This window comes from Gavia stellata, chromosome 5, assembly GCF_030936135.1.
Source record: "Gavia stellata isolate bGavSte3 chromosome 5, bGavSte3.hap2, whole genome shotgun sequence".
Lineage (NCBI taxonomy): Eukaryota > Metazoa > Chordata > Aves > Gaviiformes > Gaviidae > Gavia > Gavia stellata.
This window is the reverse complement of record NC_082598.1, coordinates 52,735,867-52,754,240: the sequence shown is the minus strand read 5'-3', so window position 1 is coordinate 52,754,240 and position 18,374 is coordinate 52,735,867. Positions and strand designations below refer to the sequence as shown.

At 37.9% G+C, this 18,374-nt stretch overlaps 1 protein-coding gene across 2 annotated transcripts in view; it reads right to left on the bottom strand.

Annotated features, from left to right (window-relative positions):
- GRID2 (glutamate ionotropic receptor delta type subunit 2) overlaps positions 1-18,374 on the bottom strand; it is a 734,268-nt gene that overhangs the window by 121,943 nt on the left and 593,951 nt on the right. For both annotated transcript variants that reach the window (XM_059817838.1, XM_059817839.1), the window contains 2 exons: positions 16,617-16,814; positions 9,390-9,702 (listed from right to left, as the gene is read on the bottom strand). In XM_059817838.1, coding sequence (XP_059673821.1) covers positions 9,390-9,702; positions 16,617-16,814 — 511 coding nt within the window. The remainder of the gene's footprint in view (positions 1-9,389; positions 9,703-16,616; positions 16,815-18,374) is intronic.

Below are 18,374 nucleotides of genomic sequence, written 5' to 3'. Positions count from 1 at the left end.
AATTATTACATACTGAAAGACAGTTGAACTTTCAAAGTATTATGAAATGCTTTATAAATCTGTTCGTGCAAGATTTCCAAGCATCCATCATCACAGAGTGTCACCTGACTACTTCAGAGGCAAGTGAATCACAAACATCTCAGCTACATTAGTTCAGTTTTCATGTCCCTAATTCTAGTTATCCTTTAATTTTCAGAGTGCTTCTCTGCAATGAACTCCTAACCTTATGGAATTCAATCATCAGTAATGCAGGAGGCTCTAATTATGTTCCTAAATAACATGTTTTAAAATTTAGACTAAAATTCCACTTCAGGTACAAACTGTAATGTTGTTATCACAGTGATCTCTAAAATTCAGATGACCTAAAGTAATGCTATGACAGATCATAGTGAACAGAGGGAAGAAGAAAACCCTCATCCTTTTAAGTTTCACCAAGAATAATGCTATAATGTCATTTATTGATAAAAATCACTACTACGAATGCTTATGTTTGAAAGTAGAATAACCTGTTTTTTACTGCAAATCAGCTATCACCTTGCTTAAGATCACAACTCAGATCTGCTGGAAGTGAAAAGCAACTTCAAAGATGACTTTACTTGATAGCAAGGATTTTCCTCTTTGGGGATAGATATAGATATAAAAGAGGCTATTGTAAGAACGGAATACATGTTTATACCTAAAAATGTACTATTAGCAAGTATATTTAGGCATGAACTACGAACACTCTCACTGAACAGATTTATTATCACCGTTCCTTAACAGCCTGTTTGCAGATTTTCTGTCTTTCCCTTCACTGTTATTTTTACTCTATCCTAGTGTGGGGGAAGCAGACTCTTCAGTCAAAACCACACGTGTTCCTTCATCTCAGTTTTTGTCTGGTAGATGAGGTATTGCACATTTTTAACCCAACACCATCTCACTAACTTCAAAAGCACTGAAAAGGTAAAGTCCTACTTTATGATCTCTCCCTCCCCTACTGACATCAGAAGAATAAAAATTAAGCAGCAGGAGGTTTCTACACCAGGATGCTGCTGTAGTGAAGGCAATCCCTTAATTTGCATGCTGGGAAGCTGACTAAATAAAAAATACAAATAAAAAACCCAATAGCTCTCATTTTGCCATATTTGCTGAGAGTGGACCTTCATCTTGGCAGTCAGGGAAAGCAACAGGTTGGTTAACTTAATCAAAAGATCCATTTGGTATCATTATTTCATTATCATTATCCTTTCAATATTAATTTTGGCCTATTCCTTTTATACACATTTTAATATTAAGAAGAGGTCTGAGGGGAAAAAAACCTCAAGAGCTGAAGAAGGGAGCCTTTCCTGTCAGCAGCTTCAAAGCTTCTTTGCCACTCCTGCCTTTACAGTTTGCAGGCAATTTTCCTGGCACCTACCCGCCAGTTGGTGTTGCGAAGAAGAGCCGCATGGGTGGATACAGCTATGGCACAGCTGTTGCAGAGGAGGGACTCCCCACAGACCAGAAAAGCAATGAAAAACCACCACGGGCTCCACTCTAAACCCATGTTTATCTGGTGCCTTGGATATCCTCCACTGAAAAAGGCTGATCAGTTTGTAGATGAAATTGCTGTCATCCAAGCAGAGCAGGAGTAATTTTAATAAAGCTAAAACTAATTTCTCACTTCCTCCCTACCTTAAACAGCCAAAATTGCCAACTTAACTGTAAGCTTCTGTGCAGGAAAACCGAATAGCAGGACAAGAAAGGCTTACCTCTTCAGCTTCTAAACTTCTTTGCAAATAAAAATGTGGGTTACAGTCCTCCTCCATGCAAGAAACATTCAGTTCCTGGCTAAATTGTTTTTCCTTGTTTCCTCAATTAAATATATATTATACACAGGTGAACTCTGAAAAAGTCAAAACTGGTTTCTTAATCTGAACCTAACCTCTCCATTCTTTGCCCAAATATAGTATAAAATCATATTAGAAATCATAACAATTAAAGAAACTGTTCTGAGTAAAATATTCATGTTAGGATGCTTTTGAAAGAACACAGAAAGATGGATAGATGCCACAGACATCCAATTCTACTTTCCCTTTTGCCTCATTTGGTCTTGATCAGCATTTATACTATAGCCAGACAAACATTACCTTCTCACAGTCAATTAATCAGGCTTGGAGCTAGTCCTACGGGAATTAAGGTGTTTTTTGGGCTTTCACACTGTCATTCTTTCTCCACCTCCTCACAGAAGGTGTGTCAGACACAACATCTCTAAATATACTGCCTCATGTACCCAGTGCTATTACTCAAGCAAGCAGGTGCACACAAGATAGAGAAATCCATTATTTTAGATGCCTCTGAGGACTGCCTGAGTCTTAACTTCAATTTAGGGGAAAATCCAAGCATATCCCCTGGCAGTTTAATGCTAGTGATATCACATTGCTGCAAACAAATGCCCTCACTGGTGAACATTTTATTTGGAGCACGGTTATTCCTTGGAATTACTTTTTCAAAAAGAGACAATAAAATAAATCTCTGAAAGTGGTATGCACATAAAGCTTACATCCAGTGTTTGCAAATGTGTACTGTATACATGACAATAATTCTCAGAATATGCTGTCAGTTCCGGTGGTCACTTGTAGTTTCCAAACCAATTTGAGATATAGGACAAAATTGCCAAAATTTAGTTACTTTTTGATGCTGTCAAGAGGGCTGGCCAAGCCATTGAGACATGCGGAAAAGGAACATGGGTACCACAGGGCTGCAGTACCTCTTTCAGAGAGATGACTTTATGAAGGTACATGTACATACTAATATGTAAGCCTAGATTTAATATAATAAAATGAGAATTTGGGAGTTTCATGTTTATAGGTGGAACTGTAATGTCATGAATACACCTGCTGGTATATATGCTAGAAAAATGTGGGGACTGGTTTGTTTCTTAACCTGTTTGGTATCTGACTTTCATTTTCCCAGCTTAGTGCTGTGCATTTTTGGCTCAGCAAGTATGTTCCCCTTGTTACAGGAATATGTCAAGACCTGGCATTAGTTTGAAGAGCAATTAAAATTGTTAATTAGTGAGACTGGCATTTAAGTTTTGCTTCCTATCAGAAGACATAGAACATGTTTTTATGAAAAAAGATAGGTAATATTTCCATTTTACAACTGAGAACTGATACACGAGATATTAAATGAAGTTTCTATGGTCAGCCAGCAGATCAGGTGCAGAGTCCAAATTAAGAACTAGGTCTTAGTCCTAAAGCCTTAATACTGGATCTTTTTTGATTTGCTAAACTTAAAAAATAATTAGGTTTCACCACTAAATATTGCATGGGAAGATAGATTTGATTTCTAACACATTTTTTTCAAAATGCTTTTAGAATTTTTCCCTAAATATTAAATACATAGAGATTGGTGTACAGTTAATTAAGAGAAAATGTCACTAAGAAAATGCATTGTTACAGCATAATGGTTTCCTGCGGATAGGGATATGCCAAGAGTGAGATAAGCAAGATGGAGTAATTTATTAAGCAACAGCACACTCCAGGCAGTGCATTTCAGGAGGATTATATCACGCCTTGGGTGGTAATACAAGGAACAAGACTGAGAAGTCTGAGCAGCTTTAACCATCCGAGAAGTATTATAATGACTTAGAAGTGCCAAGGCTTGGAGTCTATTTTATTGCTCTTATGAAATGTAATTTAAACAACGCAAACAGTAAGATTTGCTCATTTACTGGGCATTATGAACATAATTGACCATTACTGACACCACTAATGACCAATCAACACCTCCAGTTGTGACCAGAATTTTAAACTAACCAAAACATAAGAGGATGCTTTCACAAAATTCATTTCATAACTTTGCTAGGTTAAGCAAGAATATTAAGATCTCTGAAGAAAAGAATACTTTTGCGGGTAATACTTTAAGCACCCATTATCCTATGGTCAAACCCTATTTATAAAACTATTATGAATGTTTGTTTTGTTGCAATCACTGAGAAGTGATTAAATTGTGAATGATTCAGCCATTTTAAAGATATTTGCTGTTATAGCAAAAAAAAAAAAAAAAATGTGCATGGTTCTCTTTCTTACAGACATTTCCAAGTGAAACAGAGCCTTGCGTCTTTACCTGCATAATATAAAATCCTGCCAGAACAGATCAGAAACACCTTCTCTTACAGAAAAATTCAAACTAAAATGAACAGAGCAGGATAAGAGAGGGATAACGTCTTTCTATTGTGTCTTTAATATTAAATACAAAACATTGTAATTTTCTATATAACTGCATCATTTTGTCTACATTCAGTTGAATTCTATTAAACTAAGTAAGCTTATGACTGTGTTCTGTGGCAAACTTTGAGAGGCTGCTCTCAAAATAAAATCCTCTAGAACATTCCTCTGCAAGTTCTTGGTAATTATGCAGCATTTCACCTGTCTCAAAAAACAATCTATTATACAAAAAGGGTTGGGAATAACTCTAAAACCTGAACTTCTGTTTCTTAAATCATTGGTTTTCTCCAGTAATGGTGAGAGCAGAGTGCTCTCTAGAGTATTTCATAACAAGAGCTCATAAAGTAGTAGGAAGCTAATAGAAAACCTTCAGGAGATTAAACCAGGCTCTCAGCAAATATAAACAGACATTGTGCCATTGCAGTGAGCTGATTCAGTTAATCTCGATGAAGTTTTTAGTAAAGTTTTTAGTAAACCCAATTTCTTCTCTGAGACAGTTCTTCAGTCCCTGTTCATATGGCAGGTTTCCAACATTGGCATGTTCTAATGAGGGCAAAATTTGAGGGAACAGCAAAAATACCAGGGCTGAAGAGAAAGAAAAATGCAGTTGTATAGAATAGCACAAAAGTTGCGCAAAGACTATATAATATAGCATTACAATATCTCACTCAGACTGGTTGAGGTAGGAAGGGACCCCTTCCAAACACCGCCTGCCCAAGCAGGGCCACTTACAGCCAGTTGCCTAGGACCGTGTCGAGATGGCTTTTGAATATCTCCAAGGATAGAGACTCCACAACCTCCCTGGGCAACCCGTGCCAGTGTTCAGTCAGCTGGGTGACCCCCAGAATGCACTGGTGCATGGGGTTGTTCTTCCCCAGGGGCAGGACTTTGCGCTTCTCTTTGTTGAGCTTTGTTGAATATATAATAATAGAGGCCTGGGGAGGAGCCAGGTCAATGGGAAGAGCAGGAGCAGCAGGACCAGTGGGGCCATGAGTGATACCCAAGAAGAAAGCTACAGCAGTGGTGACCACCAGCAGCAGTGTGAGGTAGGCAGAGAGCAAAACCTGTGAGGAGTGAATTGAGAAGCCAAGGGGAAATATCGAGGGAGAGGGAGAAGAAATCCACGAAAAAGGAAAACTTAACAATATTTTCTGTGCAACTGGCAAAAGCCAATTTTGAAAAGAAGCAAAATACAGAGCTTTTGCCACTTAGTTTTCTAAGATGATCAAGTGGTAAAGAACAAATTGAGAAGCTATGACACTAAATTTCAACATAGCTGAAATCCTCCACAGCCTGAATCTCTGAATTTGCTTCATATCTTTAGACATAAATAAACAACTCAGAGATAACAGATGCCTGTTACAGAATCTCATGCCTGGATGAATAGTTCAGAGTCAGAAACATTTGTTTTTAATATAATCCAGAGCACTGCACGCCCAAGATCACTGAAAAGTCTCTGCCTTCTTAGTGGTCACTGTGTACTGCAGATTCAGTGGGTATATTGGGTAGTAAGACAAAGCATTTCAATGCACTGGCCATCATTTTTTGTTTAAATCAAGGCCTTGAGTACAGAACAAAAAAGCCCACTTCGCAATTTATACACTTTTGTATTAATTGAGCCTCCCCAGTTACATTGCAGCTCTATCTTCAAAATTGTCTCTTCTAATCAAAAATCACACGTATCTTAAAATTACAAAAAATGTATATGTATATGTACATGTATAAATACATAGAGACCTATCTCTGTAATGAATGAACATAAAATTAAAAAGGCAACTGAGAGAAAATATACCTCTATATTACAAGAGGCTCAAAATGGTACCTAGATTGGTCACTCCAACATGGGGAAAAAAGAAACTGCAAGCTAAGTTCGAGATCTAAGTTTAAACGATATAAGAAGCAGTGACATTAAGTTTCAGTTTTCCTTTAAGGGAACAACTAAAAATACTTAAATTTTGCTACCAAGCACGACAGTAACCACAGACCTGCCTTAAAAACTATTGGACTGGTCTGGGCTGACTCGAGTCTACAGACAATGACACGGTATTTTTCTCTGATGTTTCAAAAATTGCAAAAGGTTAAAACTTGTTAATAGAATTTGATCAGAACATCAGAGTCAAGGCTGAAAGAAAATACAAAGTGACAGTGTAATGACGCTACCTGCTAAATTCTACAGAGTTTTTAACTATTTCAGAAGAAACAAGCAAAAGAAGTCCTTTCTGTTTCAATCAGAATAGGTTATGAGTTTCTTTAAAGAGTGATTTGTATTTTTGCACCAAAGGCCTCTTTGTCTTCAGAGCCGTGGTGGGTCTGGAGCCAACCTGTGTGCTTGCAAATCTTTCCTCTAGCTAGAGGAAATAAAGAGAAGACGACGACATCAGAATGCGCTCGCTAGCCTCAAACAAAGAATCCAGCACTATCAAAGCACTAACAATCCTTGGTTCATGCTGCTTTGTTTCTCTCAGCACAGGATATAAAAGCATCTTTGGCTGTATGTTTTGATAACAGAAATGAGTACCTTGTCATGTTTTAAATCAGCAGCTGAAAGACTTCTTAAGTGAACGTGACAGTATTTGAAATGTCCCATGCTGCCACACTTAAGATATGCCAATCACAACTAATAGCAACAGATTTGCTATTCCAAACCAAATAAAACCTGCAGTTTTTCTGCTGAATGAAGAGCTGATGAGTGAAAACAGAAGTAAAATTACCACAATAGCCAGTTAGCCTGTCAATACAAATTACTTTCATTTGTCTGTATTCACAAGGGTTAGTAAACAATAATGCTTCAGTTAATACAGTTTTTGTTATATTCAAATTGAATATGAAATACAGGCTGACATTATAAATGGATCTCTTACTCTTTTGCACTGGATTTCTGAGGTCTTCTGAGTCTTTATGTTTAAATTGGTCTGTAAGTTTCACATATTTTGTTATCAACCCTATTAAATTTGTATCATTTTTCCTTCTAGCAAATTGAGGACTGTCCTCTTGTTTGAAGGAGAGATATATCTATAGCTTCCCCTCACTCAGTAGGAACCAAGTGAACTTTTTATATTATTCTAATGGATTCTAAAGAGTTGTGCTGAAAATCCACTTGGTAGGGTGGTAAGAACTCTGTAAATAAATGCCTCTCACCTTCCAAGTTCAGTGAATTTCTTTTTCTGAAGTCCCACAACAGTTTTGGTGCTCCCAGCTACCACGTCCCACCAGCAGGTTTTACTAATACTGAGTTGCACGTCATGACCCTCGTGTCATGGGGAATGGATGCACATCTCCTTGAGCAAATTCCTTTTCTTTGCTTTTTCCAGTAAATTCTGCTTTTTTTGTCATTTGGTCCCACTTCTTTTCATCTAATTTCTTCCTCATCTTCATGCTTAATTCAAGGCTTCCCTCTAAGCCCTCCTCAAGCACTCGTTTTTACTGACTGGTCAGAAAAACCTTTCCTTTGTAAGCTAACTGAGCATCTATTGAAGGGCTCCCTTGTGGGCTACTACTCTGGACTTATGACTTAGGAAACTTTGGGACACCAGGCAACACAGGCTTACTTGGATAGACATAAGGCAATCAATTCAGATACTAATCCATGAGATTGAAGTGTATGATTAAACCAGCTTTGCCTCATTTAAACCTTTGCTGGGCAGTCTCCTATAAAGCTTTCAGGAACTAATGATGTTGGGAGTACAGGAGGGATGCTAAGGCTAATACCGAGCAATAAACCTGTGTAAAATTACTCACATTCATGCAGTAAAGAAACTAATTCACATGTTTTAACGTAACAAGCAGACAGATGTAATGAGTCTAGTTCTGTAACGGACCAACTGCTCTCTCACAGTTGGATTCCCTAAACAGTTACACTGGGAGTATTTTGGACAGAAAGAAAACTTTATAAACCCACACGCATACTTTCAAAAAACTTTTGCAGCTCTCAGCTGGCTCTGAAGTCTTTGGTTTTATTTAAAAAAAATCCACAACAAACATGAAACAATTTCTTCAGTTTTCCTCAGCTGGCCATCACTGCTCAATGCAAATGATAATTTTAAAAGTAATGTCTCTAGGTTGATGTGTTCAAAATCATACCTCTTGTGGAAATTCCCAGCATCAGCTTTTCTTGGCTTTTTGGATGGTGGTGTTAATTTAGCTTTTTTCCCCTTCTAGGAGTTTCATACTTGATTTTCATGCATATCTTTAGCTTTTATGAATGTTATCTGATTGTTTCTAACAGGGAATAATGTAATTTCTAAATTATACGTTGCCAGTGTTACATAAATATGATGCTTTTACCTACAGTGTTCCATCCAAATTCATGTTAAAATCCAAAAAACTATCTGCGAGTTTTGAGGCTGCAGTGGCCATGGCTCTTTGTAGAGCAGATGCTCCATGTAATTACAGATAGGTGTACCTGCAGTGCCAGTAGTGACTGACAAACAATTACATTGATATGCCAGAAGGTACTTGTTTGGTTTTGTTGTCAAGTGTTATTACCTAAATCTTCTTTGTTCTCATATGAAGCTGTGTTTTCTTATTCCACTTTGCATTACAACCCTAATTTGTAGACCAGAATTTTAAGTAGTATATACCAAGCCAAGATCTGTAGTCCCTGATGTCTCTAGGATGCATGGTTAAAGCTCTGCCGGAAAAGGTAGATTGTGAAGGACTTGGAAATATAAACAGAATTGGGGAATAGCCTGGGCTACACCAGATGCTAGAGGTGATTGAGAAAGCATGCAGGAAGGCCAGAGAAGGCTGAGTCTAAACCTTATATGGGAAAATTGAGATAAATCAGAAGAGGGAGGAAAGAATATCAGATACAATAAGACCTGGTGACTAGTCTAAACTTAGTTCAAAAGCCAAATCCCAGCATTTTCTGTCCGACTGCATAAGAACATAATGCTCACGTTAACTGTGAATAATTCTCCAGCAGATGATGAGAAATACTTTTTTTTTCCCCATAAAAAAAAATCATCTTTCTTTAATTAGACAACTACAAATCACAACAAGCTAGCATGTAGTGCTCCGAACTTCTCACGGTTCCCACACTGGGCAGCCAAATGTCTTAGAAACCCTATAGCACAAGGCTTTCCAGTATTCCCAGTCCCTCGTGGGCTGTGGGAGGGATGCAGGGAAGAAGAAGGTCTCTATAGCAATGGGGAGGATAGACAGGTTTTCTCTCAGAGGCAGTCTCCTGCTATCTCTTACCTTGTTGCACAAAGGATCCATACACAAACCACATGGAGTTGTAGAGGGTTGTGGAGGTCATGGATCCCATCTGAAGGCGCGGGGGGTTGAGCCAGTTCAAGAGGTAGACCAGTAACCCTACTAACAGCACAGTGCCAGCTATGCATGCCCACAGGGAGAGGTCAAATGGTGCCAGGCAGGCAAACATGTCCACCGTCTTCTCTGCTTTTCGAAGCAGCACGCCCACTGAGTAGTCCATGTAACGCGTTGTGAAGTCCACCACATTTTCCCTGTCGGGGGTGATGGTTAGGGCAGAGATCCCTATATCAGCTCTCTGAGGAAAGAAGGAGAGAGAACAACATGCATAAGTAGGAGCTACGGGAAAGATCTTGGTTCCCCTGTAATTTATAGCAGCTAAACTTATGTAGAAGCAGACACCAAGGCCAATGTCTTAAGCATCATATAGGTGAACACAGAAATGTGACTAAGGCTTGAACAGAATAGCTGTACCACGTGTCTTCGTTTCTGTAAGCAAACCTCACTTGGTGGACTCGGGCACACTTGCTCTCCGCGTTGTTATTTTTCAAGGAAAAAAAATACTTCAAATACAGATAATAGTTGGAGGAAATCTACTTCTGGTCATTTTTCTCAGCCTAGCTTACTGAAGCCATCATTGTCATTGTGGCAAAAGGTAGACCTTATGTATAGCATTTCCAATCAGAGGAAATTAGTTGTCTGACAGACCCACATGATATCCAACATTTTGATGACATAATGATCATGACAAAGGGCTACTGCACGATAAAGGGCATCTCATATATCCTGGGATTTTGGGGGTGCTTGGAATTCTGAAAACATAAATTTTGGCGGAAGAGTCTGAAGTGGAGAAGAACAGATATTCCACGCAGTTCCTTTACTATTTATTCCTCTATATCCTCCTCCTGCTAAGCAATTCCTCTCTATGCCATCCTGTCCTGCAGCTACCTTAGATTTGCTTTGTGCCGTTTACTTTTTTTGTAATTTAAAGAACCCATTTTAGGTGAGATGAGGATGAATAACATTCCTGGATCTAATCATTGTATTTCACAGCATGTCTGGGTATTAGGTCTCCAGAGACACCAGGCCCTACTACAGCAGGTGCTATTTTACTTTTCACAGGTACAATTAGAACTCCATTGAAAACAAGAAAGGGTATTTAAAGCAGACACATTAACACCATTTTAAAAAGCCCAAATACTGAACAAAATGACTATAAATTCTAGATATTTTCATATGAAAAAGAGTACTTAAAGTACTTTAAGCTGCTACTAGTTTGATTTAATCCATTTCTGTTCTGCCTAAAGCAGTGTGTGGTCCTTTGGAATGGGGTGAGGAGAGCACAAAGGCTTGAATGTCTCAATACTGTGTCAAATTTTATTAACTCTCTGGGATTTCTTTCTTCTTGCCCAGAGAAAGCAGAGATTACTAGCTCCTTAGAAATGTGATGTGAAAAATTAAGTGGGAAGGTATGGCAGCTGAAACTGATTAGAATCAAATTTGCAAATCATCTGGGCTCTTTTAGTACCACCTGCAAAACACTCTGCAGCCCATGGTACAAACATACTTTGAATCACAGTGCACTGAAGACTTCAGTTTTAATGACATTACTTTAACTTTATATTAATTGTTCACTGGCTTGAGAAAGTGGTGGAAGATAGCTGGAGGCTGATGATTTGGACAAAAAAGTGTTTGAAAATAGTGCTTTGTTTAAAAGCTATGAATTAGAGTGTCAGCTTTAATTTGTGGGTTAGATTCTCTAGTGTCTTAAGTGAAACTGTGTTCACGTGCACAGCTGAAAGCATGGTTTCATGAATTCACTTCATATCCCTTCCTAACAATTTTCTGTGAGTGATGATTTAACTGCCCTTTGCCCATGGGCAGCAACGAACTCAGTCAGTAATCCAAGTAAAAATTTCATCAGAATTGTCCATGGAAACATTCAGATCATCCTCTGATTATAAAACTTCTGGTCAACAAGTGATTCCAGAGATTCACAGTATCTGCTAGCAGTTAATTCTTAGCTCCAGTGAGTAAGTTGCAAAGCAGTCATCATTTGAACTGTGTTCCACAATTGTGAATATAAATGTATTTTAAAAATAATTTACAAATGTAAAAGTCCAATGCTCTATAGCAATAGTTTTCAAACAGGAAAATATGGTTATATTTAATAAATAATGGTTGTTTTGGGGTTTTTTTCCTGAATGTATCTCAAAAAGTGAAATAGGAATTCATGGTTAAAGGAGGACACATGGAAACAAAAAGTCCAGGACTTGCTGTTTAACTTTAGCTGTGTTATTAATTACCAGTATGTTACTAAAATGCTTCCCTACCACACTGGATTATTGTGAGATGCTAATTCAAGTTGTATTGTAAGATGTTTAAAGATTCTCCACTGAAAAGCAATATACATAAATAAAGATACTTTTACCAAATAACAGATTAGTGTAGGAGTGAATGACTAATAGAGATTTTTCTGCTTTTTTTCCTCTTTTTTTAAAGAGAAACTTGTTTCTCCATGAAATACATTGACGGGCATTACATGAAAAAGTACAGTATGCGGTATTTGCGGAAATACTGCTTCTATTTTGTATCTCTGGGGAGCAGACTCTCCAAATTCCCCAGCATTATGGTTCCACTCTGGTTATCAGCTAGCTATGACAGAGGAACAATGTTGTCCTAAGTGGAAATGTTGCATTTCCTTTGCCATACTGCAGCAGCAATCGTGATATGTCTTGCGATTAAATAGTGGTAGTAAAGTAAAAAACAGAACAGAAAGGAGAGAGATAACTCCTGACCTCTCCGGACTCCTGTGTCTAGCTGTTTAAAAAAAAAAAAAAGGTTACACTGAAATATGACAACTCATATTCTTAACTTACTAAATTGAATTATAAACACCAATTTACCAGAAAACTATATGTTTAGCACAAAACCAAGCTTAGGCTTAACTTAATAGTTGAACTACTGATGGTGAGCATTCTTAATTACATACAGATTCTGTCAACTTGTATCAAAATCGGAAGATCAAAAAAATTAAATGCTTGTCATTAACATGCCAAATTGGATCAGAGAAGACATCAGTTTGAAGAAGTCTAGGTTCACTTAGTGCTTCTGAGATAGAAAGGCAAATGTATGCAATTATGTCAATATTTAGATGTAAAGCTGCCAATCTGAATTATAAACATGTAAAACTCTGCACTCACTAAGTTTTTGCAGTGCCAAAATCAACCAACTATCAGCATCTTAGATGTCTGGTGAATGAAACTGTGACTCCTGAAACTGACTGACTGAAAAAAACAGCAGAGGGCATTATTTTTCTTTATGTGACCTGCTTAGGAATTTATATTTGTTAACAGCAGTTCTCCTGAGGTCATTGTAGAGCAACATTACCAGAATCAGAAAATCCAAAATAAATGACCATATGGGTCTGATAGTATTGTTAGCGGTGTCACAGAACCAGCTTGCTCATCAGCAAAGTCTAGAAATCCCTGAAATGCCCCTCTGCTATTACTTAAGCAAGCACATCTCATACACATAGAAAGCAATCTTACGATGATTCCTGTGGTTCATGATCAAGAACAGGGAAAATAAATGAATCTACTTTAAATTGCTCCCATGAGGCCTGTTGTTTTATCCATTTTCAATGTTAAATCAAGTTTCAACGACTGCTGGAAGCAATAAACCACAATCCCACATGTTACACAGTTATTAATATGGACATGCAAAAATTAATCACAGAGACATTTTTGCTCAAGTTAACACACATACATCCAAATAATTCTCCTTTTACTCAGCTATTAATTTTTCTTCTCTCTTTGTCCCCACTTACTTACTTTCTTCCTATGCTACTCCCCTTAGGAAAATACATTAAAGAAAGAATCTTATAAGAGGCTTCTACTAGAATTGCAGTTTCTCGTAGAAACATGCAGTTCTCATGTACTTAGTTTTCATTTTCTGATGGACCTAAGTGGAATTAGGCACTTTTCCCCATGCTATTTGCTTCCTGATGGCTCCTCACTGGAAAAAAATCCTAGCAATCAAGGTAGCATGGCGAAATGTGGGAAATAATGGTTGATGGATGTAAATATCACTGGGAAGTCCAGAGCTGTGCTGGAAAGCCTACTGTCCTCTCCCAGAAGTGGCATTAGCCACTTCTCTCGCCTATCACACAGGTTCATCCCTCTGGTAATGTGGACTTGAGGGCAACTAAAGGAAGCGCTGTGAAAAGACACAGATAACTAACAGCAAGAGAAAGATTTGCGGTAAAGCGCTGCTCCCCTGAGGTGGTTTTAGCCTCTCCACAGAAAGCGGCTGCTCTCTGAACTAATCATGTTTGTGAGCTGAAGCTCTGCGGGACACACTGAAAGCCCCGGTCGTTTGACAGGAGAGGGGCAAGAGCACCACGTGCCTCTCTCAAAGAGCATTTATCCTCCCTAGACCTTCTGGTTCAGGCACTCAGCAAACAGAAAGCTTTCCACAGCATGGTTACATTCAGTTTATTTTGACAGTAGGTGGTATATGGAGCAAGGGTGTACCTAATACAGGTCTTGACAGTCAAAGGAGGGCAGGCTTGAATCAGTTTCTAAATTCAAATTCAAGACCAGTTGCTTCAATCTGCTCATTCCAGCTCCTATTTTAACAGCCAACAGGGACCTCGTCTTCAAAGCTCAAACAGAGTGAACTTGGCATAATCTCATGCCTGCAAGGCCAGCAGTGGACCTAGGGCACGTACCTGGCACCACAGGGCTCTGCCCTGCGCTGCAGCCCAAGCAGAGCTGCTGCAAATGGGAGCAGTCTGGGACTGCTCTCACTGATACCAGGACCTGCATCAGAACCTGCTGCACGCTGAATCAGGTTAATGCAAACAGCATATGTTGATTTTGAACACAGAAATTATGTGCTTGCTGCAGCAACTGCTATTTCATATGGCATATCTTCTGTTGTGGCCACAGACATCCTTCTCAATGAGATGCACTCAGAAAGGGAAGGCAGCTATTTTCCGTTACCTTTGAGTGGGACTTTCTTTTGAAGAAATACACTGTTCCCAACTCATTTCTGGCTCACGCACTAACAGACAAAGAGCACTCCCTCTGTTTCTGGATTTTTTCCACATGTTGGCCAGACTGCCGTGTAAGACTTGGTTGGGAAAACAAGGAAACACTCCATTTTAAACAGGTTAGATCTTTAATTTAAAACTATTCTCTGCTCCTTTGCTTCCCCTTACAGAGCTGCCAAGCAGACAGATATTTGAGTTCTGGGAGCAGAACTTAGTTCACCGTAAATAAGAAAGCAGCCTTTCAAGAACAGCTTGCAGTTGGTAAGGGGTAGATACACTGGCTGCTTGCCCAGAGGTTCTTTTTTGCCTTAAGAGGGACAGAGAATGGGAGAGAAGGGCACAGTGAACCTTTACTGTCAATTATGTAAGGTGTAAGGAAGATAAAAAGTTATACACTGCTATAGTATACAAGTTTTTTGAATACCAAATGCAGTTCCATCAACTCTTCATACTTCCTAGCTGTACAGAGAGATTTCATATCCATTAAGACTCATTTACAGCAAAATTGTAACAGACTGGTAAATCTATTCCACTCATGACATCTATTTACAGATCTAGGTGGTTACTACCTTAAGGGTGTTATTAGAGTTATATGAGTGCCTGCCTACTACGGGGACAAGAATGCCATACATATTTTTCAGTGACACATTTAATTTCAATTGTTATGAGTTCTGCCTTACAAATCATTCATTTCAAATAAATAAAAAATGTTCTGGACCCACTTCCATCTCCAGAGCCATCTAGGACTAAGACCACTCGAGCCTGTGTTATGCAGTGGCCTGCGGAGTCCTTTGCTGAATACCATAGAGAGTAGGGTATAGCATAACATCAAATTTAAGGAGGAGAAAAAATGATAAAAATAAATCAATACACCATTGTGGTGTTATGTCTCAATTAGATGAGGGATTTTTAGTTATTAAAGTTTAGAAAATGGAGAAAAATATACTTTTCTAAGTGGCTCCAGCTAACCTACTATGATCACAGCATTCCACCTTCCAGCTTCGTAAGGGCGCAGGGAGATGTCAAAGGAAGTTTATTACTACAGTGTAGATGTATGAACTGTGCCATGGGTACGGCACGTGTGGTTGTTGGCCATTCCAACAGGCTTCCTACTGCTCAGGAAGGCAGAATAGTTTAAACCTACCACTAGGGTTTTTTTCCCATGGGGACTGTTTTTCTTTTCCTTTACTGCAAGACTTGTCTTTCATCATTTTGCTAACTTTTAGCTGAAGTATTTAATGATTAGGTCCTGTATCTAACTGCATTGCTCCTTATTCTTTGCTGTGATTATCAATTAAATGCCACCTGCAGATTTGGAAAAGCACTTCCATAAATAACCAGTAAGTTATTTATGTGAATATCCACTGCAGTTATTTAAGGAAAACCAACAAATGTAGGTGTCTCTAGTTGTAAAAGCTGCCTCTACAGGTTAACTAAGAGCAAATAAAATATATATGTTCATAGCACAAATGAAACATCAGCAGAATAGGGTCTACATAGCCCTGTCTTTCTCTCTCAGTGGAAGAAACAGCAAACAGACAATATGTGAAGAATAGGAAAACAAAAATATGGCGCATTTATTTGGTTTAATTTATTTATGATACAATATTGAACATTTAATGTAAAATTAAGTAGACTAAATGGTTTATTAATTACAGAATAGAGAACATACTACTCTTGATTCATATATCTACATAATGTAAGTGTTATTATATATCAATAAAACATTTTCTGTTGATTATATACTTCATGTATTAATCACACCAACATTTTTCTAAGTGCTATACATTATTTATGTAATGTATCACTAATTACTGTTCCTCTTTCGAACAGCCTCTTCAACTCATTTGTATCAGGTCTTGCCAAATTAATTAGGATGCTGTGCATCCCATTATTTGACTGTATTCAGATTTCATACTGCTGTACTTTGGTGGGAAAAAAGATATTGCCCTGCTTCTTAAACAGTTACCAGCAAGCAATATTTCCAGCTTTTTCTTTACCGCCCAATGCACTGCCAAATGCTGGCGACACAGGCAACAAACAAAGTGCTATCACTGACTCGTTAAAAGAGGTTACTGGCTGATGCAAACATAATATACCACGTATTATTTAGCTTTATCACATGACCTTATTTGGTAAGTTATTAATAACCTTACCTTAAATACCAGTTCTCCTATCAGTCCGTTCCATGACCCATCATCCTGAGGACTCCCATACTTGTGATCCGGTGCAACATAAATTTCATATTTAAAGCCGAGGTAAGTGGCCAAGGCTTCCAACACATCTATTGAGAAGCCCTGATACTTCTTCGGTTTTCCCAGAACATTTTCAGACACCATGACAAAGGGCTCTTCCTAAATAGAAAACAAAGGAGGCAACTGCTAGTGAAGGAATTACATGCCACATTTAGGTGCTAGTGTTTTTAAAAGTAAAGGAGGAACTATTTAAGTGCTGTTTATACAAAACTTTCCTACAACACACTGTTAGTGGTGCCTCTTGCATTCTGCGAAATGCTCTTTTGGTAGGTATTTACTTCAACAGAGAGATTTTCATCACTACTATGTATTTCAGAAGTAAATCTTCTGTTGTAATGTGACAACTGAAATGCTTTTCAGTAATGCCTTATGCTTGGCAGGGCAGACATGCACTCTTATGTCTCTCCATAAATACGGAGGATTCTACAGTCCTGCCAGTTTCCACTGGCTGGGCAAACACTGTATCTGACAAACGCAACCATTAATTCATGCTTTAAGGAATGAAAAACACGGCAAAATTGACAGCACCACAGAAACATGTATTTCTCTTGTCCTTCTACTCTAATTTGAATATAAGTTGGTTGACTTTAAATAGTTCTATCCAAAGAGCACCCGTTTGATTAGTTTAAGGAGAATCAATTATGGGACTTAAGTTTGTCTATAAGAACAATTAATGAATATTCATCAGAAAGATGACTATAACAAAGGATGCAAATAGATACTGAAAACTGGAATTGGTTGGTAAGATTTCCGAACAATATGCTTTTCTTTTCCTTTTCCCCAAGATCTGTAATTGTTTTTTCCATTTTTTAATTAATATTTCTAATAACATTCTCAGAAAGAGATGATTTTTTGGCTAACTTTAATGTCTTTTTTCATTCTTCTATTATTCTTCCTGTTGAGTATTTAATTTCTAAACATTCTCCATCACATCTTTTTAAAATTAAACATAAAAAGAGATCATATTTCTGAGCACAAAAAATATATTTGTCATAGATTGTTCTCACTTATGTTTGTTCTTTATTTTCTCTGAGAACATCTGTCTGATCTACCCAAGTAGAGCAAAAATATCAAATCCCCCAAAAAATCATGAAGGCACTGTAACACTTAGGTATTTTTTTTGGAAATATGCTACATTTCTTCCTTTTAATTCTTTACACAGTGCTGTAATTTAGTACGAATTTATCAGAAACATCTATTCTGAGGTGCAAAAAGTTCTGGCTTGGCCATGAGAAGCACATGAAACCACTTCCTGACCACTTCTTCCTAGTCTGCATAACCCACAAGTATACAGAAGAAAACAGAATTGATTTTCCATAGTATTTGTAGCCCAAAATTTAATTGTATCTCCAAAGGCATTTTTGTTGGTGTTTAAATGATTTTTTTCTTTATTATTCTACTACTCATCTCTGTCAATGACTTTGAAGCCAAAGTACTTTTCACAAATTTTTCACTAATACTTCACTAAATATTTTTAGTTTCTTAGTATGTCTTTCTATATGAACAGGTGTTACTGAATTGCAGGCACGATGTTCTCAGAATAAGAAAGCATCATTTGTAAATGCTTCCATTAACATTCATGAGGATAACCACATGCTGAGGATGCTGCCAAAGAAGCAACGATGCAACCAGATTGCACTGGCAGGATGTTCTTTTCTG